This window comes from Ambystoma mexicanum, chromosome 4p, assembly GCF_040938575.1.
Source record: "Ambystoma mexicanum isolate Mex_15411 chromosome 4p, UKY_AmexF1_1, whole genome shotgun sequence".
In the NCBI taxonomy this organism is placed as follows: domain Eukaryota; kingdom Metazoa; phylum Chordata; class Amphibia; order Caudata; family Ambystomatidae; genus Ambystoma; species Ambystoma mexicanum.
In genome coordinates this window covers 278,966,816-278,990,372 of record NC_090927.1, presented here as the reverse complement: position 1 = coordinate 278,990,372, position 23,557 = coordinate 278,966,816, and the positions used below count along the sequence as shown (strand labels likewise).

Below are 23,557 nucleotides of genomic sequence, written 5' to 3'. Positions count from 1 at the left end.
TGGCATATAGCATTGAAGCGGAGCATCGGGATTTCCTGTTGGCATAGACCAGTATGAACGTTTTTGTTCCAAATTTCTCCAGTATAGTGAAAGTCTTGTATATACTGCTGTATATGTGTGCTTTTTGTATATATTGCTTTTTATTGTGTGCTTCCCACCCAATTGCTCTGAAATTCGTGCTGTAAAAATGCAATTTTTGACCCATTAATTAGAATATTCTGTCTCCCTGAACTGGAATAGCCAAGCTCATTTTCTTGGATCAATACAGAGAAAACATTCCCACCCCACCGCTTTCAAGTCATGGGAGGATAGCTCAGGGGCAATGCGCTCGTCTTGGAAGCAAGATGACGCAGACCAACACAGGTTCAATACCCGGGTCCACTCTTATAAATCTCTGGGTATTAAGCGCGTTATAAATGACCAATGACCATTCACCAGCTGCCCCTGAAGGCAGCTCATCTGACTCGAGCGCATTACAGCCATTTCGTCCCTTCATAGGTATTTTCAAACCTTCCTTATTGAGAAAAAGGGGACTAAGCTGTTGCCCCCCTTTTGGCCCTACTGACCTCAACCTACCCTTCATTTCTCTTTACTATTTTCTTGTTCTTTTCCCCTCAAATGTCCCTCTGCATTTACGACTAGTTCCCCATTACAGTTTATTATTTGCTTTTTTACCATTTTTAAAAACGTTTTGAATTCTTTTCCCCCTGCCCAATTGTTTTCATCACATTTTTTGTCAGTTTTCCATTGAAACCAACGGGTGACATTTCAGTCAGTTGAAATGGGTTTTGATTTCCTTGATATTAAAGAACTGGGCCTTAATTCTTGCTTCCAACCTCATTAAAAGATTCCAACATTGGGTGAACACTAGTTTGTGGACTGTGTTGCACTTTTATGACCTACTTGGTTATTGCCACCTTCACAATTTTGAAACTTAAATCATGATGTTGTGATCATACATTGTGTTGGGTGATTTTGTTGCTCCTAGCGCCAAAGGCACAGATCTGAACATGTATTTATAGATGTGCATTGCTTGTGACAGTATTTCTGCTGGTATAGTCTTTTTGTTCTCATCTGTTTTATTTACATTTTCATTTTAGTGTTATTTTCTTGAAAAAAGAAGCTAATTTCGAATTCCTTTTGAAATATAACTGGGTAGAATATCTAGAAGGGGTTCAAGTCGAACTCACTGAGGCTTGGAAATATTAATAAAATATCATGGTAAAGTGTGGGAAATACATGCACCCTATCTTGTTTTTTAATTGTAATACTCAATGGTGATGTTTAGAATTGGACTCTGCCTAGCTGGTCTTTGGGGATCATTTTCACCATATCTGCAACCTTCGGCTCGCCTGATGTTTTGGACTACATTTCCCCCCAGCCCTACCCAGCACAGTCAATGGTGAGGGATCATGGGAGTCGTAGTCTAAAACATCCAGAGAGCAACAGGTTGGAGACCTCTGCCTGCAGTGGTCCTTAATATCCTTAAAGAAAAAGATGTAAACATCCCCATTCACAAATGCCTTATGGTTCCAAATTCCAAATGTGACACGAGTTAGGTTTCCACAGTCTAATTTGCAAATTCACTGAGCAACACCTAACCACTGGATTCTGCTGGCTTCAATTGACTACTTTCCCGATACCCAAGTGGCCAAGACCTTCCACACTATTTGAACAATTTTGATTTATGTTGATGTTTAAACATAGGCTCTTTCAGCTGCTGTGCCCGTATTCCTTTTCAATGTATGCAATTAAAACATGTTGAATTTGAGGACAAACCTTTCAGAAATTATCAAGTTGTTCCATAGCTCTACTGATGAATGTAACGAGCAATAACAACACTGTTGTGTTGATCCAGAGTTTAAATAATAAATCAGCGTGGAAATTCCTTTTTTAATTATTTTAGAATGATGTAGTTTTGTATTTACAACATTGTTTTGTTTTAACATTATCAATCAAATATTGCAAATTGTGAATTGATAACTTGAGGCCAGTTACTGTTTAAGTTAAACGCAATGCCCATTAAATAATTGGAAAAAGTAATGTATCTGTTTTTGGGAAAATATTGCTTGTAAATAATATAATAGTGCGCGTTATTTATGTTTATTGGACTGTGCATACTTTCTTGGTTTATTTTCACAAACACATTATTTCTCTTCTCATTTTTCAGATAACACCACCTTCATTGTTACCCCACAAACCATCTTTGAAGGAGATTCTGTAACAATGACCTGTACAACCAGCGCATCCAACTCCACCGCTTACGCCTGGTTGTATAATGGAGGTACCACTCCTCTAAGCGGGTCCAGATATCTTGTCATCAACACACTTCAAAATGGAAATTCAGTCTCAAATCTGACTATTAGTAAAGTTCTGCTTTCTGATGGAGGTATGCTCACTCAAACCGACTCCAATTCACGCACAGAGGGTTTGTGCTTCAAAATGGACTTTTATAAGAGTGGGAAGGCGGTATTCATTCGTCCATCAGATAGCGAAGCTGAAGTCGGCTGTCAGCAAGTCTGAAATATCTAGAAACATTCTTCAATGAAAATGTCCATGCAGACATTTTGTTCATGCATATACACTGTGGATAGTCTGAACCTGGCTCAGTTTTGCAGTTCAGTTAGTGGGAATGCAGAGTCTAAATAACAAATCGAGGGGCCTTGGAAGCAACGCTTCTGTTTTGTTTACGTGGCCCTTTGGAAGGCAGTGGCCGCACCTTTCGATGGACCACATTACAGGTTTGGCATACTTATCAATGGTAAATCTGCCATGCTCTGATAATGATACTCTTACTGCCACTCGGTCCAGTGGCAAATCCAAAAGATTACAGGTGGTGGATTGATGGTATTAATCCCAATTAATGGAATCTGGATGGGGATTTGGAGCATTAACTGTGGGTGGTAATGCCACAGGTGGTAAATCGTTCGGTTTCGTGGATATAAGTGGAGAAAAACCCTCCACCGAGATTGGAAAATTAAATAGAGGATTATCCTGCAAAAGCTAGAATTTGGTGGTAGTAAAATAGCAGTATGTCAGTAATTGCCACTTTACCACAACTTTTTACCAGACCACCAAACTCGTAATGAGGACCTGTATGCTTTACCGCCAAAATAAGGCATGTTCATGTAAGATATCTTGAGTGACCACAGTGAACGTGTTCTCTCTATTCTAGAAAGTTTGTGTGTCCAGTGGGAGAAGTTGAAGCCGTGACACAAAAAGCTATGTCATGACATGTGACTGGGAATGGGTCAATCTAATCTGACCTCCTCCCTTTCAAACAGACCCTCCCAATTGCAAATGGGAACTTTTCTCGCCGCCGCCTCACTCTCTACCTGTGGCGTCCCTCAGGGCTCTATTCTATCGCCATGGCTCTTCAAAATCTACCTGGCCCCTCTGGCCCACTTGATCTCTAACCTACTCCCGTAATTTCCAGTGATATGCAGACAACACACAGCTCTCCTTCAAGCTGCCATCCTATATGGCCCCCGTCCTCTCTCATTCCTGATGGCCTGACTGCTATTCAGGCATTGTGCTCTGTCAATGATTCTGCCTTTATGCCAGTAAGACAGGGATCCTTCTCATTGGGATGTCAGCTCCTTGTGCTCCCCCACTCTCTGCCCAGCCTCCTAGGGTACCCTGCCTTCACCCACTTGTGAGGCAAAAAACCTGGGGATCATCGTTGACTCCTCTCTCTCTCTTTCTCTCCACATATCACGGATCTTGCCAAGAAGTCCAACTTTGAGCTTCACCTCTTCCTCAATCTTCCTCTGTTCTCCCTTCACCCCTTTCAACTAATCCAGGATAGGACTGCGTGACTTATCATTGGCCTCAAGCACAGGGACTGCATCTCTCCAGCCCTAAAATCTCTCCACTGGCTCCTGGTGACTACAAGAATCAAATTCAAGACCCTGTGCATCATCCACAAGGCTGTCTGGGGCCTGGTACCTCTCACATTCAGTCCTCTGCCTCCAACTCTCTGCAGATCAAACGTTTCTCCAAGCAGAGAGTGGGAGGTTCATCCCTCTCCTCGGCTGGTTCCTCCCTCTGGAACAGCCTCCCTAACCCCCTCAGACTTAAACCGGATCTTCTTAAACTGCAGAAACTTCTCTCACTTTCCTTCTCTTCCTTCCCTCTCCCCCTCCCGGGCTAAACATATCCCTCTGCTGCTGAGACTGGGGCCTGGTCCCTTCAGAGTCATACAGAGGCCAGACCACCCCCCAACCAGTCCACCCAGCATCTCCTGCCAGCACTTGCCCTCGGGCACCCTTCCCTGGACCAGCCCTAACATGGTCCACTTTGTGCACTGCACCCACCCGGCCTTCCCCCCTCTCTTTCACCATTCAATTGTGGCAAAATAAGAATACATTACGACTGGTCTAATGACATAGAAGTTGTCATAGACACAAATACATTGTTAAAACATGTAATTTACCCTACTGACCCGGTTGTTCCCTGCACTGTGCCTCGCTGGGCTTGTTGAAACTCCCTATTTACCATTTGGAACGGTGTGAGGGTAGTGCTTTTTCTGTGGCCGGCCCTAAGCTATGGAACTCGCTACCAATGGCTTTGATCTTTTTAAGATGCTTCTGAAAACCTATCTCTTTGCCTAATCCATTTCAGTCTTTCCGTCTGCATCCAGTGCTTCGATGCAATTGTTGATGATTAGCGCTATATAAATGATGAATTGATTGATTGATTTCGTAAATAAGTTAAATAAGCAGGCTATAGATTTAAGTTGTTGCTGAGTACATGACCCATTCATTTAAACCTCAAAGCTAATTCTTTGTGTGTTGATTTTGTTTCCTTTGATTTCATCTCCACAGGCGCCTACACGTGCACACTGAGTGATAGCAGCTATTTATATGAACAAAGTGGAAATATCACAGTGCAATCATTAAATGTGGCTGGGAGCAATGCCACCATTCAGTGCAATAACAGCCCTGTGGAAGTGTTCAGCTGCTGTACGAGCGGAAACATAGGGACAGTCGCAGCTCATTGCACAGCCGCAGGACAAAGCACTCTGGGCAAGTAGTTTATACATGTATCATGTGAGTCTGAACCAACAGGTTGATTGCCTGGTGTGCTGGAAGGCTGCCTGCAGAGCTACAATATTCAAGCCTTGCACATTTCCTGACAATATAAACTATTCAGTTGAATATAAAACATGCCTGCAAGGTAGCCTCGTGGGCTGAGTACGATGAACGGTTCTTTGTAAACTGCTCGTGATCAGTTTCAAACCAGAAAAGGTCACCTCAAATTATCATGCATACTAGGTCATGAAAAGGTATCTTATTGAGTTAAATAATAAGAACTTTTTTCATTTTAAGCTAATGGGAAAATTCAGTTTAATGCCCGACCCTAAAAAGAGCTCATTATCAAGTGTGAGTATGTGGCCAATTAAAATTGTTCCCCATTTTTGAGATCAAAACATGAAAAACTGTTCTCAAAATATAAACCTTGAAAACCGACACCTGTTCTGTAAAAGCTGTCCAAAGACATTTTTTACGTAAATAAAATAAACGTTATTGTCAAATAAAAATGAGCAAATGAACAGGTGTGTTGGTAAATTCAGGTAAGACTGTTACGCTGCACAAGTGTGCAGGGAGGAAATATTAGGCAAGAATTGATAAGGAGTCAGCAAAATACAGATGTGACAGGGCCTGCTTTCAGGCCCTGTCCAAGGGGGTGGGGGGCTGACATACCCCAACACCCCACCAATGCCAGAGTGAGGGCAGACCCCCTCGCACCCTTCCTTACCTGAAAGATGCCGGCAGCGGGCCAGGGAGGACCACGCCGCAGCTGGGGCAGCACAGCGGGGAAGATGCCGGAGCGACGATGCAGCGGTTGAAGCTATACCGCAAGGTGTGGCACGCATCATAACACCGGCCCGCCAAGGGACACAGCCCAGGAAGGTTTAGGGTGATTTGCTCAAATACATTTCCCCGAAGGAGAATTCATCTAATTATTTTTTTGACAAGTTGATTTCGCCATATGTATTTGTGGGGGGGACCCCTCGTAGTCCGCCCTAAACTCTATATATTAATTATTTTGCTAAACCCACCCCACACCTGTATATGTGGCAAAATCTGCGTATATGTGGGTGGCATTTTTAAAAGAAAAATGCAACAAATTCTCCTTCAACGAATTCCACCCAGGAAAGGAGATTCAAGGGGTGCAGCGGCCACAGTATGGAGCTTCATGGAGTCCCTATCCCATCAGGGAGGCTTTTTGTATATAATGCAAGGCCCCTAGGCTGCCCTTTATCCAGCCATTACAGGCTCCAGATTAAAAATGCGGCCAGCTCACATAAAGAAGGGGCAGGGCTTACAAGCCCTCTTAAGTCCTCCCCATGAAACACCCCCTTAAGGAAGGTAAGTGATTAGTTGAGGTAAGTGGGCAATCCTGGGAGGGGGTGGGGCATTTAAGTAGGTGTGTGTGAATGATTCAGTGTGGTTTAGTTGAGTGAGAACAGGAGTTGATGGAGGACATCAGAGAGACGCAAAGAGGCAAGAGTGACCGGATTGAGGAGGAGGGGTGTGTGGAGTTTATGTGAGTGAGTGGAGAGTGTGAGGAGTAGAGGTAGAGTAGGAGCAGCAGGGCAGTAGTGGTGGCAGATGTGGAAGTAGTTTTAGGAGTAGTGGAGTGTTGATGGAAGAAGGAGGTGGTAGTTGGTGGTAGGAGTGGATGGTACTAAGACTGGTAATGGAGTAGGTAGTAGGGAGCCTTTGTGAGTAGAAGAAGCAATAGAGAGGTAGTAGAGGGCAATAGCATGGGTAAAGTATGGAGTAGAAATAGTAAGAGCAAAAGAATAGTAGAAGAAGGGTGGAGGGGGAGGTGGAGAGGCAGAGTGAGGGATCGGTGGGACAGTGACGTGTTGGGAAGATAACAACTGAACAGACCAGTAGTATGAAAGTACAGGTACAAGCGGGTGTGAGAGAAGTGAGAGTGACACCGGGAGGAACAAGGCACCATCCCAACCTCCCCTGAGACAATTAAGCGGACTAGGTCAGGGAAAGCCTAGAAAACCGATAGGGAGTAAGACAGTCAATGAATCAGGAAAAACCCACTGTAAGCCTAAGTCAGAAACAGACAGGTGTTTCCATTGACTAGTACTAACATCTGGTAAGGACGCCTGTGCTAGGGAGGTGGGCAAGACCGGGAAGTCGACATAGACAGGAACGGCCTTAGCGTCAATTCCCCAAAGGCCCGCATAGCTCTGAGAATTATACGAAAGTCCCTAGCCTAAGTGTATTTTAAAGTTCCAATAAACACCCTTGGACTTGACAAAAGAGTCAGTGTGATTCTGTGTGGCGGCACACAGAGTAGGTAGAAATCCAGTACATGAGGAGCATGATTAATACTATTCCGGATGCAGCTGCGCCTACAGTAAGAAAGTCACTGTGCTCAGACAAAAGTGCCATACTCTGCGGAAATGCACCCTTTGCAAGAAATTGGAAGTCTACTTATTTGAGATTAAGGAAATTGAAAAGTGCACACAAAGGGTGTTTTTCCCACAGGCCTCAGAAAAAAAGTTCTTTGAATGCCATTTCAAGAAAGAAGCATGTCAGGCGGATGTACTAAGACGCTCTACACAGAACTCTTAAGAAAAAGAGGCATTTTGTAACAAAAGGTGTTGTGTGGTATTACAAGAACAATCGATTTGGGTATCTCTGCATCCACGGTACCACAGCATAGTGTCAAAAACCAAGTGTAGTGAAACAGGGAAATAGACCGACACACCAGGGTGATACATTGAGCAATCATAAGAATAAGTGCATCTTTCGATTTAAAATTTACAGTAATAAATATGGACATCTTTTACAGGACAGGGGTATCTCACAAGGGCCCATAGACCAATAGGAACAGTTTTTCGTGTTATGTTTCGGTCAAGTCCATGTTTGTTCCCATTGGTGTTTTTCTTAATCACAAGTAGTGACCAAATTCTCCTGCTTTTGTGGCCCTGGATTTTTGGGAACCACGTTATTGTAAAATTATTATTTATTATAAAATATCTTTGATCTTATTGTTTTTTCAAATGCTCCAAGAGGATATGAGTTATAAAAAAGCCAAATAAGATAAAAGAGCATAACATCAGTGTTAACAATGCCTTGATAAATGTCTTACAATGTATAGGAATTTAAAAAGTATAAAATTACGGTATGACTGCCTCTTGGTACACTTAGGCCGCAATTATATACCATGTGACGTGCTGCATCACTACTATAGTGAGGTTCAACCCTTTTCTTCTTATGATTAATACAGTTAACTAATTATACTAGTTAATCGTGCTTGCCCCTGCATTTAACAGACCAACAAATAGAATCTGCACAAATATTAAGTATCCAAGGAGTTGGATTTGTTATGATCCAATTATCTTCTGATTAACAGCCAATAGGTCCTTCTCAAGGCTGTTATACAAATATAATAATGACAGTTCTACCAGTTTATGTTGACAATTGCATGAATGGAAAATTATAAGTACATACCAGGTTTGTGGTTTTTTGGACAGAAAGACAAGAAAGAGAGGAAACCAAATAAAAACAAATGATAAGCAGATATTAAGAAAATTATTTTTTTTAAATAAATTCGCATAATCTTACTAGTTGTCATGCCTGATAGCCATCATTGATTAAGTCCACCTCGTATAATACTATAGGCGACAAATAATAGATACTTGTTATCTCTTGTGTGGATAAGGTGAAGCACACAAAATCCCTGTTCTATAATGTACCATTTGGTGGTTTACTAGTCCCATTGGTGAGGCACCCATGCATTGTGCTGCTGACACATGTAGAAGAATAACATTGTTATAGAGAATACTTAATGTCAGCAAAATTGCTTGTCACAATTATGCCGATCCGATAGTTCACCATAATTTGTACGGTGAAATAAATAAATAAACTCATCATTGGTGACAAATTAGTCTTTCCTGTGGACAATAACGGATTGATAAATTATTGTTGGTCCTAAGAGATTGATGCTGTATCAATCTAGACTCAATAGAGTGATCACATGAGCACTTACCCATGGTGCTGTGACTAATGCTTCAATGAGTATCAACTGTTGCTTTATTTGAGAGTTGAATATTCTTTTGTAGCTGCAAAGAATTGCTAAATATCTACTTTCGGTATGTTATTTATGTACTAACATTTTATAATATATATTGAGAGCCTTTTATGCAACAGACTCACTTCAAATGCTCAATGGTTCATTTGGTATGGCATTGTTGAGATGGGGTGTCTCTTCTTGAATATATGATCTGCAAGGGCAGGAAATTACATGGTTATATTGATTGTTAACCAGGCTTCCATCATGCTCTGTCAATAAATATGAGTTCACTCTTCGCTACTAATAGATTTTTGCATGCTAAAAGTTGGTCTATGAGGGGTATATGATTGATCATTCAATCTGAAATATGTTGCTAATAGTCAGAGAAAATAATTGGCAAATTCAAACATTACATGGTTATAATGATTAGTTAGCCAGGCTTCCATCGTGGTATGTCAATAAATATGAATTCACTCTTCGCTACTGAACATATGTTAACATGCTTAATATTGGTCATTATCATTTCATATATTATATCATATCATTGGAGGAGTCTGAGATTGACAAATCAATCTAAAGTATATTCCTAACAGTCAGTGGAAATAATAAATATTATTCTCACCTGCCATAGGCTGGAGTGTCTTGTAGGCAGCATCCCTGGCAACCTGCATGTGTGGAACACAAGGGTGCAATTTTGTAGCATATATTTAATTTATAATTGCACGTGACGTCATAGCCGCTCTTGTCAATATTGTCATTAGCGTTTGTACATATGACGGAGCGGCACATAAAGTTGCTACTTATTAGGGTTTAAAAGGCATTATTGGGGAATGCCTAGATGAAGCCATTGTGAACTCCAGATGACTGTTGCATTCCTGACTTAACAGCCCATAATCCTATTAGATTAAAGCAGCACCGTTCTCCGTGAGGCATGCTAGTATCAATTTTAGTGCTCCAGACGTATGTGCATACATGCATTTAAAGGGTTCTAATAATTTGCAACGTTATGTTAATGGGTACAGTATAACATTTACTAGTCTAGTGATAAGACAATACATCCTAAGTGGTTAACCTGTTGGAACCTAATATTAGATTGACACCATGGTCCCAAGGTGCCTGCTAAACAGATTTGCTCCAATAAAAATTGTCAACAGATTCTATCAGTCCAGAATACAAATGAGAATTAAATACTGAGTTTAGCAATAGTAGCTTAAATAATGGTGGCATTCTCCTGGGAGTGTGTTTTACCTTTGAATATTGTACTTACTGCAAATACTGGACCAATCATGAGCTAATGGTCTCTAATGTGCCACATCTATAATATATGAACAAATTAAATCATGGCATTGTATGATGGCCTCTAATCCTGCCATTCATCCTTGCCACAGTATGGCATTTAGGGTGCTTCATCCATTCAGTGCCAAGATATATTTTAGAAAATGTTTTAACATGAAATCAGAGTCACAAATAAAATCTGGCACAGTTAAATATGTGCTGTTAACATCTTATGGTTGAACATATTATATGCACGCAATTTGCCTAATAGTGCAGAACACCTGTTATAACTACTATGATATGTTGGTGGCAGTATTCATAATATTCATCATTTCATTTGATATAACATTGCATTACCAAAATGCTTATCATTGCGTTATTTGGCATACATTGAGTAAAATAGTCACATTCATCCCACCCTTGTTGACGCAATGTTATTAATAGATGACCCAGTTATCATCACTATTAAGAGAATACTATGATGTGTGAATAGAAATATATCCATCAATCCATGTTTGTTACAACAATACGTTCATTTGGGTTCTGTATTAAGTCCTTCCGTTGTACTCCGTAACTTACAAATGCATTTAGATTCCATACGTCTCAAAGTGAGTTGGCGATCGCTCCCACTTTTACCACACTTAGCTATCATGAGTCCAATGAATTTTAAATCACTTTTATTGTGCATCCGCTGGTATTGTTGCCAATGGTGTGCAAGTCGTAACCTGGGATCTTGATTATTTAGGCTGGTAAAATGCTCGCTGATGCAGACTCTAATTTGCCTTTTGGTGCTGCCAATGTATATTGCGTTGCACATACATACTATAGCATATGCAACATGTGTGGTTTTGCAGTTAATTAAATTCCTAATGGTAATCCCTGTGCCTTCTTTGTAAATAAACTTGACACAATCCCTGTGTGCATACTTGCACATACGATATGTCCTACATCTATGGAAGCCCTTCAGAGTTCTCAACCAATCACTACCACTGCCAGTGTAACCGCTACCAGTATCCAGAAATGAGGGACATAATTTATTTCTGATTGTTGGTGTTCTTGTACATACAAACCTAGGCTAGTGGTCTATGAATTGTCTTAAATCAGTATCCATACACAGAAGGTGCCAATGTTTCAGCACTATTTTATACAGTATGTGTGCATCCTTCCAATATGGTGTAATACTGTCAATATTGTTTCTCTTGTCTGGACTAACCTTGGGAATTGGTTGTATCATGCTTGCTCTGCCAAAGTTTGTAATCTTGTCACTGTATTTATTGACAACAGTTGGCAAATACCCTCTTGCCTGAAATTCACATTCTTTCTCAAAGTGCACATCCTCAGTACAGTTTTGTTGTCCCCGGTAGAACTCCCCTGCAGGTATATTGTTGACAGTGGACTTTCTATGACAACTGTTAGCATGAAGTGTAGAGTTGACTTCGGTGGCCTTAGAATATGTAGTAGTCTGTACTTTCCCATTAGCAATGTAGATATGTAAATCAAGAAAGTCTATACATTTTTCATCACAGGGCCCTGTCAAGTTAAGGCCAAATTCATTGTTATTGAAATATTCCGTAAAATTCTCAAACTGATGTTGTATATCATTCCAGATTATAATAATGTCATCAATATATCTTCTCCAAATGATGACATTGTAAACAAAATCACCATTGTGGAGAGCATGAGTATTTTCATAGAATGCCATGAAAAGGTTTTCCAAGGAGGGGGAATACTTTGCTCCCATCGCAACTCCCTTCATCTGCAGACAGTATGTTTCATCAAACAAAAAAATTGTGTTTTTCAGTTTAAATTTCTGAAATGTTTTCATCATCTCCACATGCAGAAGATAGGATGCTGAAAAGTCTCAGTAGCTATGGTCTATTGCTTTAATTGCTAGTTCATGGTCAATTGAAGTATAAAGTGAATCAGAGTGTTCTTGGCGACACTTGTGTTCTGTGGTTTTGTGCTGCTGACTTGTTGCACACGGACAGTCTGCCTTCTATCTCCATAGCCAGAGCAGGGGCTAATTACTGAAAAACTAACACTTTTGCTGAGTGAAGCAGAGTGAGTCGAAGTGTTCTGGTGTTTGGGTGTGGAGCCAAGGAGGTTTCCCGCACCGGGTCAATTTGCTTTTTTAGGACCGACCGGATACCGGGATTAATTCCTCTTTGTCATCCTCTCAACATTCCCCAGAGTAAACAGTTCTAAACTCGTCCCTCTGGGAGAAGAGGCAGTGAGGCACTGGGGCACGGATGGTGAGCAGAATGCACAAAGTGGGAAAATAGCGCTCACAGTAAGTGAAAACACCTTAATCTTTGCTTGTAAAATTGGTCATGCCAGTGTGCAGAAAGCGTTACTATCTGCGTAGTGGAGAACAACCTAATAGCAAACAATTGCCAGCGCTTATCAAATCCAGCAAAAGAACTGCAAATAAATTGAGAGAAACGTTGGGAGCCGCGGGTGTGAGAATGACCACCAACAAACAAAGAGATAACAGTATTACTGCATGCAGTAAAATCACAAATTAACTTAAACTGCACACAACTTGATTGCAATCAGAGATTTACAGCCATATAATATCGCAAATTCATCTGGGCTCCCACCAATTGATAATAATTGATAATAATTTGCTGCTGAATTAGGAAGAGGCCATTGCCTCATCTGATCTCCCATTTGATAACACATTTGCTGTAGAGATGGAACCCTTAAATGATATGATCCCGAGCATGTTGGATAATCTATCAGGCACTCTGGAAATTTAGAGCACATTGCCGCAAAAGTGCACATACAAAGCAATTTGACTTTTAGAGCATCCTCTTCCTCTTCTGATTCTTCGCAGGATGAAGGGAATCAAGCTCCAGAAAACACAACTATATTGAAAGCCTTGTATGCCATATGTATGAAGTTGCTGAGTGAACTAAGAACCATAAAAGAAGGCTTACTCATGCATGTAGATCCAGTGTTAGCTCGAGCAGAGGACTCGGCTAATCAAAGAGGTGTGGATCAATTAACAGCGAAATCTGCTCTCTCATCTTCAATTATTAGTGTCACTGATACACCAGCCCCCAAGGAGACGGAAGCCATGGAAGAAGTAGCCGTAAACATGGCGGAAAGCCAACAATTACCTCTGGCAATTAAAAACAAAAGGAAGCAAATGCAAAAAGATGGCAGGAAAGTGCCTGGGTGAAAAAAGACGAGGACAAGAGAAAGGGAAACAAAAAGGTGAAAGCCGCCACAGTTGTTCAGTCTTTGGCAACCACAGCTTCTGAGCACATGGTATGCAAAGAAAGGGAAAAGGCTGGGGTTCAAATTTATCTCGACCCGGCATGAAAGGACCAATTGGAGGGACTGATAATCACTGCACCAAAGGGTCCATTAGACACATGGGTTGAGAATCCTAACCGATTGTATGAAGCGCACACTTCCTGAAAGCATTTGCTACCTAACAAGGCTAATGGCAAAGAACCAATGGAATATGAGTGGCATAAATCAAGTACGGATACATTTCTGGAAGAAATTGAACCTGTTACTCAAAATATCTGTAAAGTGAAAGTCATGGATCTATGTGCTACTGATCACAGCCCTTTTTTAAACTGTGCAAATGTCTTAGAGTTTATCCATTGGGGTTAGGTAAGAATTGGTGCAGTCACATTGTGTGAGACGACACAAGACATATCTACTTGGTTATAGGTGACCTAACCTTTGGTATAGGTCTGTACAACACAGGTTGGTAGTGTGACTGAGCAGCCAAACCTCATCTCAAGTGTGGTAAATGTGAGCTGTAGAGCTGTACAGATGAAATTGGTCAACACAAGTAACCAAGTAACACTTACACTCTCAATGTTTCATTTTTTTTCATTTATTTATTTACACATTAAGTTTTAATTAAGCTTTCTTTAAAAAGGCAATTGTTTGTAACCTTCAAGCAAACTTTGGAATCACTTTTCAAAATAAATAAAGTTGGTGAATACACTTTTGGTTATGCTATTACATTTCTCCTACACCCTGAAGTGACTTCAATAACAAGGATAGTATTGCTTTTATCATAAACACCAATATACTTTTTAGATTCTGTGTTTCAGAAAGAAAGGCTTAAGGAAATAGAAAGGTTAGAACATACATTCCTATAACAGTAAGACAGTTGGAATCCTCCAATGAAATCTAGGTAAGCCTTTCCCAGCAGTAACAGTGTTCAACAAATTACAACCTATGAGGGACAAGCAATGCCAAAGTGAATGGATTCAGAAAGATGCCATTTGGGAGCCAGGACAGCCAAAGTCAATTGGGCAAAGTCTATAGTTCTGATGAACTTCTTGGATAAAGTCTTTCACGAAGTCAGATAGTTCAAAGAAAATTACTGAAGGCACACAAGCTGTTAAGCCTGTGCGAAGGGGAGTTTGAAATCAACTCAGAAAGTTAAGCAAGTGCAATTCCCAAGTGAGAAAACACAACCTATGGCAAGAAGGTAATTATCCCAAGCCGAAAAAGTGCATCTGGTTTAAAGAAAGTAGCCCAGCTGGATTCCGTCTTGCTACAGCCAAGCAGACCCTAGTTCCTGAGCCTCAGTTGTGGGGACAAGAGGGAGGACGTCTGGAGGGCTCCTGTGGCAGTACTCAGGGAAGGACTTCCTTGCTACGTGTTTCTTCAATTCAACGGCTCTTCAGTGTTTCAGCGCCTCCCAAACAGCACTGATGTAAAATGAATATCTCTGGTTGGACTTTCCTTGCTCTGTCGGTCCTGGACTCTGGTGAGGGGACTTTGGATCAGGATTTCCTGCTTCTGGAGTATCCTTAGGAAGCTCCTGGAGCATTTGGCTGGATTCACTCTGCGGACGACGTTGCACTCGGTTATGGACGCTCTACCCCTGGTATTGGGCTTCTGCAAGACTGGAGAGGCACAGCAAGTCGGGGGTTGCGTCAAAGTGGATTTCGCCACAGGCTAGTTGTTCCCACCAGTCCAAGGAGAGAAGTCGTTACATCCAGAGCTTCTCTATCGAGGTGAAAAAGGAGGTCAGAACAGCAGCAGGGCTTTGCCAGGCAATTCAAGGTCCAGGAGGTTGCAGCGGGCTTCTCTTCACGATTTCTTCTTTGGAAGTTTCTTCCAGTGGTCGACTCTGCCTCTAGTCCCAAAACCCCCACCTTTTGGGCAAGTTTCCCATTCACTCACAGCCTAGAGAAAATTGCGAGAAGGTTGGCGGTGTACATTAAAGAAGCAAATACAGACGCTAACTATGTAGATCTTGGGGAAGATGACCTTGAGGAAGTTGATTGACCAGGACCTAATAAACTGCACATTCTTTCCTGGAACACCAAGGGTTTTCATTTTTTCACGAGAGAGGGGGGAAGGCTTAAAAAAGTGGATGAATTCTGAAATATTTGCCCTCCAAGAAACTTGGCTGACTAGCAAAATGTATATCAATGGATACCATTTGGTACATAGGCTTGCTAGACGAAATGCAAAGGGTACACCATATGGGGGATTAGATCTAGGAGCTAAACATAGTTTACTGTTGAGAGACGTAACTGGTATTACCAACCTCCATGTGTTAGCTGGGACAGTCAATGTGCAGCTGAAGGGGATAGGACCTCAATTATTGCTTATAAACATTTATAATCCCCCTGGCAACAAAAGGATAGCTGAAATTATCACTTTATGTGAGGATATCATTAATCAGTGGCTGCAGAAAAGCAAAGACGACCACTATATTGTTATGGTGGATTTCAATTACCGAAGACCGATTCAGCTGGATTAACTTCATTTAAATAACCACAAGGTGCTTGCTGTCACAACTGATGACAATGAGAATCTAAACCATTTGGATCAATGGAATGGGTTTATAGAGACCCAAAGATTATACCAACTATATAAGATAGGAAGGGAAAATGGTGAATCCCTTTATACTTGGAGTAATGGCCTGAGCACCTCTTGGTTAGACAATTTTGTGATGCCCATGTCATTATATTGAAGGACAGATGAATTTATTTTGATCCCTATGGAGTGTAGTGACCATGTTATCTCTAAGTTATTTATGTATTTATTTATTTAATTTCTAAAGCGCACACACAACCCCAGGGCAACAAGGCGCTGTTACAGTTACAAGTAATTTGCATTGACTAAACAGCTGTGTTTTTAGTGCTTTTCGGAAAACTGAGTATGATTGTTCAGCTGTTAATGTATGGGGAGGGAATTCCAATGTTTGACTGCGATGTACGGGAAGCTATAGCCTTTGGCTTTAGCATGTCTGACTTTCGTTAAAAGTAGGAGGTGAGACTAGGTTAATTGTAATTGTAATTGTTTCTTTGTAGAGCACTTATACACAAGTAAAGTGCTTCAAATCGCTTCAAGGTGGGAAGGGAACAAGGGAGTACTGTTGTCATTCTTAGGCCTTGCAGATTCTGAATGATTTACAACAATAGCTAGCCTTCTATGCCAGAGGCATATATACTGGTGAAGGACTGGACACAGAGTGAGGGAGAAGGAGGGGGCATACAGGTCAATAGAACAGTACTGGCCTGGGCAACATTTCAGGATTGCTTGGTAGTTGGTCATCAATGTGCCTATGCATTGTATTTCAAGCACGTCCAAGCTCGGGAGGGGAGACAGAGGGAGGACGGTACAAACAGACTTGTAAGACCTAGAACATTCAAGGTCAAGGAACGTGAAAGTGTGCAACACAGGAAGTGCATGGAAGGGGAAGGAGGACAAGTGCGCCCAGTCCAGCAGGAGCACGAGTTAAGTGCAGAGTGGGTGCCCCTCTCATGGAGAATATTTCAGTAGTGCCAGGTAGAGTGCGGAGGCCCAGAGGCAAGTGCAGGACTAGCTGGGGAGCATGATACCTGTGAGGATCTGGAGGTGCACAAGGCGACCAGTCAGCTAACTGAGCAGGTTGGGGAAAGAGACAGAAGGAGGCAAAGAAGTGAGGAGAAAGGAGGTTAGCAGGGGAGAGGGAGAGAGAAGGAGGAGAAGAGGTAGGTCTTGAGGAGTTTCCCGAATTTACGGAGGTCAGGCTCAAGATGGAGAGATGAAGGTAGGCTGTTACAGAGGGGGGTACCTGCAGAGTATAAGGATCTACCCCCAATTCTCTGTTTGGAGAAACGGCTCCCCCGCAGAGTTGGAGGATGCCGAGTGGAGGGTTCTAGAAGGAGAGGATTTGGGAAAAGAGCGTTGTAGATACTAAGGGCCCCAGCCCCAGAAAGCCACGTGGACTATGCAGAGAGACTTGAACTTGATCCTTAAGGCCAAGGATAAGTCTTGCGGTTCTGTTCTGGATAAGTTACAGAGGTCGGAGAGTAGAAGTAGGAAGATTGAGAAAGAGACTATTGCATTAGTCCAGTCTGGAGAGAACCTGGGCTCTGGAGATAGTGAGCCTCTGGGGGAAGTGAGAAACCGTAGAATACCGCTGAGGAGGTGCAGCTGGTAGTGAGACTTCTTGGACATGTGCGAGATGTGAGAAGAGAAGGAGAGAGTAGAGTCGAAGATGACCCCCAGGTTTTTTGCCTCACTGGTGTGTGGGAGCGCCAGACCAAGGGGGGCCAACCAGAGTGAGAGTGGGAAAGTGGGAGCAGGGGTCCCAATGAGGACGATCTCTGTCTTGCTGGCATTAAGGCAGAGATCGTTAGCAGCCCACCAGGACTGAATTGTAGACAGACAATCAGGAATAAGAGAGGAGGTGGAAGAGGCCGAGGGTAGCCTGAAAGAGAGCTGTGTGTCATCGACATAACACTGAACGTTGGAGGTGAAGGCAGAGATTATGTGGGCCAAAGGAGCTATGTAGACATTGAGAAACCAGGGGGATAGATTAGATCCCTGGGGGACACCACAAGTAGGGAGAGTGATAGTGGAGAGAAAGGACCCAAGTTCCACTTTGGAAGGACGGTCAGAGAGAAAGGACGCAAGCCATGTTAGGGCCTGCTCTGTGATGCGCAGAGTATCCCGGAGATGGGTGATCAGGATGTTGTGGTTTACTGCATCAAAAGCAGAGGAGAGGTCAAGGAGAATGACGACAGAGTTATAGTTAGAGTCAAGGTTTGAGAGCAGGTCTTCACGGGTGTTCAGAAGAGCAGTTTCCGTGCCTCTGGATGCTCTAAAATCAGACTGATGGTTATTGGAGACAACCAACAGATTCAGTGTGGAGGATAAGCTGAGACATAGCCAGCTTCTCCATGAGTTTGCCCAGGAAAAGGTGTGACAAGGGAGAGGGAGGAGAGAAGAGGTGGAGGCTTGGTGGGGGCGGCCGAGGTGGGCCCAGCAAATGATTTTGCATGAATGGCTGCGAGAAGAGAGAGGAGAGGATGTCTTGTGTTTTGGCTGTGAAGTGTGCAGCTGGGGCACCCCAAAGGGCCTGGGTGGGAGCAATATAGGATGAGTTTGCAGTATGGTTGGCCAGCTCCTTACAGACTTTGAAAAGTTCGGCCATGTTGTTGGATGCCGTAGAGATGCAGGCTTTAATATGTACTCTTTTCTTGAGCCGGATGCTGCTTCTATATTGCCTTGGCAGAAGGCGGCAGGCCAACTTGTCAGAGGGTGCACCTGAAGATCCCCATTTCGTTCCACTGCCCTGCACTTGTGTTTAAGTTCAGCCAGATCATAGTTGTAGCAAGAGTTGCATTTTTAGGAAGCTTCATTCAGACCCTCATGACAGGGCAGGCATGTCGAGAGTATTGGAGATGAAAAGGTGTAAGTAAGAGAGTGTGTCCTGGTCTGTCTTGTTGAGTTGGCTTTGGTTATTTTCTGGGTGAGGTGGGTAGGGAGGTGCTGTATTAGATAAGCACTTATGGGTGATCAACAAGGTTTGGAAAATGGTGCATTCTTGAGCAGGCAACTAGTGCTGCCTGTTTGAGAACTGTCACAGTTATCTTTGGAATATGAATGTAGAGATAACTCTTGCGAACATCATGGTGAATAGCAAAGGAAGTAAAATCTCTTAGTCAAATAAGAACATTACGTTGTTCTACGCCAAGCTTAGCTCCAGGATGTTTACAGGTAATAACCTTATTTCTAAGAATGATAGAAACATCAAGATTGCACTGAAAGAAACATGCAATTACATACAAGCCCTTAATAAAAAATTAAGACACGAGGGGAAGGAGAGAATGTACCTTTTTTATGATCCCAAGATTGCTGAAAAGAAAAAATACTTTGGGAAGGAGGAACACAGAATAAAGAAACTGAAGCTTGAAATGACAAATTAACAAAACATGTTAAGGAATATGCGTACCAAATATAAGAATATGATAAGGGAACATAAAATGACATCTGCTACTACACATTGGTTTCTCCTATTTCGAGTCCTTCGTGATAAAGACTCTCACTTACTGTGGCTATTGTATAATACATGGATGGCAGGTAGGCACAATGGTAAAGAAACTAACCCCATTTCAATTTCCTCTTGGACTGAGTTTATCACAATGCAATACAATAACGACTCAGAAGGGGGGTCACCCTCTGAATTTGGCTATAGAGGTATAAAAAACAATATGGTGGATTTCTCCACTGAGAACATTGCTAGGCTGATAGTGAAACTTAAATCCTCGAAGGCGCCTCGCCCTGACGGTCTACCCAACATAATATTGAAAGACGATCCTGAAAAATGGGCAAAAATATTGTACCAAATATACAAGATACCAGTATACAAAAAGGCGATCAGGCAATTCCCTCTTATTACCATTTGTTGGCAATGGTAGAATGGTCAAAATGAAAGAGAGTAGCCCATTATTTGCATGCTTCATAGAATATAAAGCAGCATTTGACACTATCAATAGAGCTCGCACATGGAAAAAACTCACAGATTGCGGTCTTGATCTGGGAATTATACATCTCTTGAAAGAGCTATATTCTGACACTTCGTTAAATTACGTTTGTTTGTTTTGTTTGTTTATTTTATTCACTTTGTATGCGCGCCAGACCCTTGGGTAACAGGGTGCAATAGTATGATAATGCAAAGCTTACATGGTTACAACATAGAATGATATGCACTGTACAACATATTAATCAGGAGGGAGATCTTACTGAGAAAATAGCCACTAATCATGGCCTGAAGCAAGGCTGTGTTCTTGCTCCACTCCTTTATAATTTATACATGGCAGATACAAATGAATCATTGTCGGACTGACGGAGCTCCCCCCATCCCGTATCGATGACCAACATATATCTTGGCTCACCTATGCAGATGACACTATCCTGTTGGACCACACCCCTTTGGGTCTACAGCGCTCTCCGATTGCTTTGTATAAGTACTCCTTTGACATGGTCTAGCCCTTAACCATGCAAAAACCAAGGTAATGGTGTTTCAAAGCAAAACACAGATGAAAAACAAATTTAAATGGAGGAGCGATAGCAATCCTATTGAGGTGGTGGATATGTATATTTATTTAGGGGGTCCCCTTTTACAGCTCAGGCCATGTGGAGAAATTGAGAACAGTAATAGTAAATACAACTTTTAAAAATGAATTGCTATATGAAACTATATAAAGTTTACGGATGTCTACCCAATTGAAGGACTACTAATGATCTACAACTCTAGCATCACTACAGGATGGCAAATATTTACTTATAAGGAAACGAAATGGATGGCCTCTCTTGAGGCAAAGATGTGGAGACACGGGTTGGGGTTGCCGAATTGCACCCCAGTTGAAGCAACCCATAGTGAACTAGGTTTTGTAGCTCTAAGCACTCACAAAAAGATTAATAGTGCCATCCTTTACTTGCAAATACAGGCAGAGGCTAAACATATGGAACCTATGTACAGTAATTGCAATCAGATTTTAAAGGTTGGTGTTTTAAACCCTGGTATTGCCCCATGGAAAGAGGAGGTTTTAGTGTTTTTAGACTCTATTGGTTTTAAGGCAAATACTCTTAGTAATATGGCATTTGCTATGAAAGATATACAAGATAAGTGTTTAAATGGGATAGGGACAATAATTATAAATGGTTATCCAACAAAAACCTATACAAAAGATATGTGTTCCAAGCTTTTCCCGTTAGGGATTGTTTTAGCTATTTAAAAAGTACCCGTAATGTGAACGTTTGTCGTTTTATTCTTTTACTGAGATTAAACCTGTTACCTACCTGGGCGAGATTGGGAGCTTGGATGAAATGACCAAATGCAGAACGAAGATGTTGACTGTGTGATCTCTATCACGTGCAGCTTACACATCCTGGGGCCCTTTGAGTAAATCTTGCAGAGGGTCACCTCAATATGATCTGACCTTTCTAGTTGAGCACTTTCTATTTATAACTGTTTGCAAAATGCAATGTTACATTGTTCGCCCCCTCTGATAAAAGTTAAAAACACTACCTCTTTTTTCAGATTCCAGAGCATGACAATTGCTTAATGCCCCATTGGGAAGTGCATAACTTAACCTTCCCAACCACACGGATACTCGTGGGGACCCTTTTAACTAGGTAAGACCTAGTCAAAGCTTACTATGCGACAGCACCTTTGTCCCCCCTCTCCACTCCCCATCCATCTGCATGTGGGATCTCCTGGCATTATCCAACCAGTTATCCACTTGTTGACACACCAATCCTTAAGTGTCTGCCCAGCCCTGGTGAATGAGGCCTCTACCTTGTTAATGCCACTGAAACCGGTAGGCTTTTTGTGGCTTCTTTATCAGGAAAAAACCCAGACGAGTATACAACCTACATGAAACTGGCCGGACTTCCTGACTTATGACTCCCTCAAAAAAGATGGGAATCACTAAAATCTCTAACTGGATTCTGGAAAAATAATGAAAAAGACCAGAACAGAATTGAATTCTTATTAACTTTTGAAACAACTGGATACTATTCCTTAAGGCAAATGATCACAAGTATCCAATAGAAATACATATATATGTATTCTCTGTTTACACTCTGTGGATAGAGAAACCTAATAAAAAAACCTTCTTTTCATCTATGAAGCAGTTTTTAAAGAAATCCCAAGTACCTCACAAGAGGGCGAACCTAAACCCAAAATTAAATATCTGACTAAAATATCCCCCACAGAACCGATCAACCTGAGTCTTCTAATGTGCGAATACATAAGGGTACACTCAGGTATGAGACTCTTCCCTCCTTCCTCTCCTGTCAAGTCAAGGTATTTTGCAACCAAATATATTTTAATAAAAAAATAAAAGTAAAGTGCTGTCACATCCAATGTAGCTAGTAGATATCCTTCTTTCCAGTCTACATCTTGCAGGAACTGTAGGACCTTTGTGCTATCCATGATATAAGATGGTAGTTTCAGGACATGTTCCTTAATGGCATTGTCGATATATTTTGACAGGCCCTCGGTTGCCCAACCAATGCCGCTCATTCTAGGTCGTAATATATGGTCAGCTTTGTTGGTTCTCATCATCTGTGAGAAGGCCTCGTCCATGCCATTCAAGTATCATTTTTGTAATTCCTGAACTATTGTCTTCGGTGGATTTGTGACTCATTTCCTGTAACACACTGGTGTCTCCAGGTGTCACATCCCCATTTTAATATAGTCTTGCCTATTAAGGATGTCAAAATTGCCACCTTTGTCTGCCTCTTTTATAACTCTGCTTTTGTCACAGGCAAGATCGTCCAATGCTTGTCGTTTGCTGCTGCTAAAATTATATCTGCCTGCCCTTTGGCCCGTGGATTTTGTATCTAAATGTTGGTGTATGTGATGCGTCACTGCTCTGTGAAATGTCTCTATTTCATTTTCTGTGGACACCTCTGGTGTGAATTTCGATTTAGGTTTAAGTTCTTGTAGCCTCAGATTCATTGGATGCACCTGTAAATCAGTGCGTGTGTCATCCCGATTAACACTAGTCTCCCGTTCCAGAGACATCAGGAAGTGGCTATTCTCAATAATTGGCTCTTTGGTTGCTGTATTTGTTGTTGTACACATTTTTTGACGTGAGTGGCAAAGATTTTCTTTAAATTTAAGCCTTCTGACAAACTTGAATATATCAATTTGGAAATTGGTGACATCCATACCTGTGGTCGGAGCAAATGACAGTCCTTTGTTCTAGACTTATTCCTCTGTTGTGGAGAGTTCCCTACTGGATAGGTTAATTACCAAATTCGTGGCAGTCATTTCCCTGATTGCTTCCTGGCACTTGATCTCGTCAATCTGTTGGGACCAGCAAACAATTATCAATCCATTATTGTCCACAGGAATGACTAATTTAACACCAATGGTGAGCTTATTTATTCATTTCACCGTACACATATGGGGAACTTCAGATCGGCACCATTGTGACAAGCAATTTTGCTGACATTG

The 23,557-nt window shown here is 41.8% G+C and overlaps 1 protein-coding gene across 5 annotated transcripts in view; it reads left to right on the top strand.

Annotated features, from left to right (window-relative positions):
* Window positions 1–23,557, top strand: part of LOC138453201 (adhesion G protein-coupled receptor F5-like) — a 584,850-nt gene that overhangs the window by 286,791 nt on the left and 274,502 nt on the right. For all 5 annotated transcript variants that reach the window (XM_069605826.1, XM_069605823.1, XM_069605825.1 and 2 more), the window contains 2 exons: window positions 2,171–2,389; window positions 4,827–5,027. In XM_069605826.1, coding sequence (XP_069461927.1) covers window positions 2,171–2,389; window positions 4,827–5,027 — 420 coding nt within the window. The remainder of the gene's footprint in view (window positions 1–2,170; window positions 2,390–4,826; window positions 5,028–23,557) is intronic.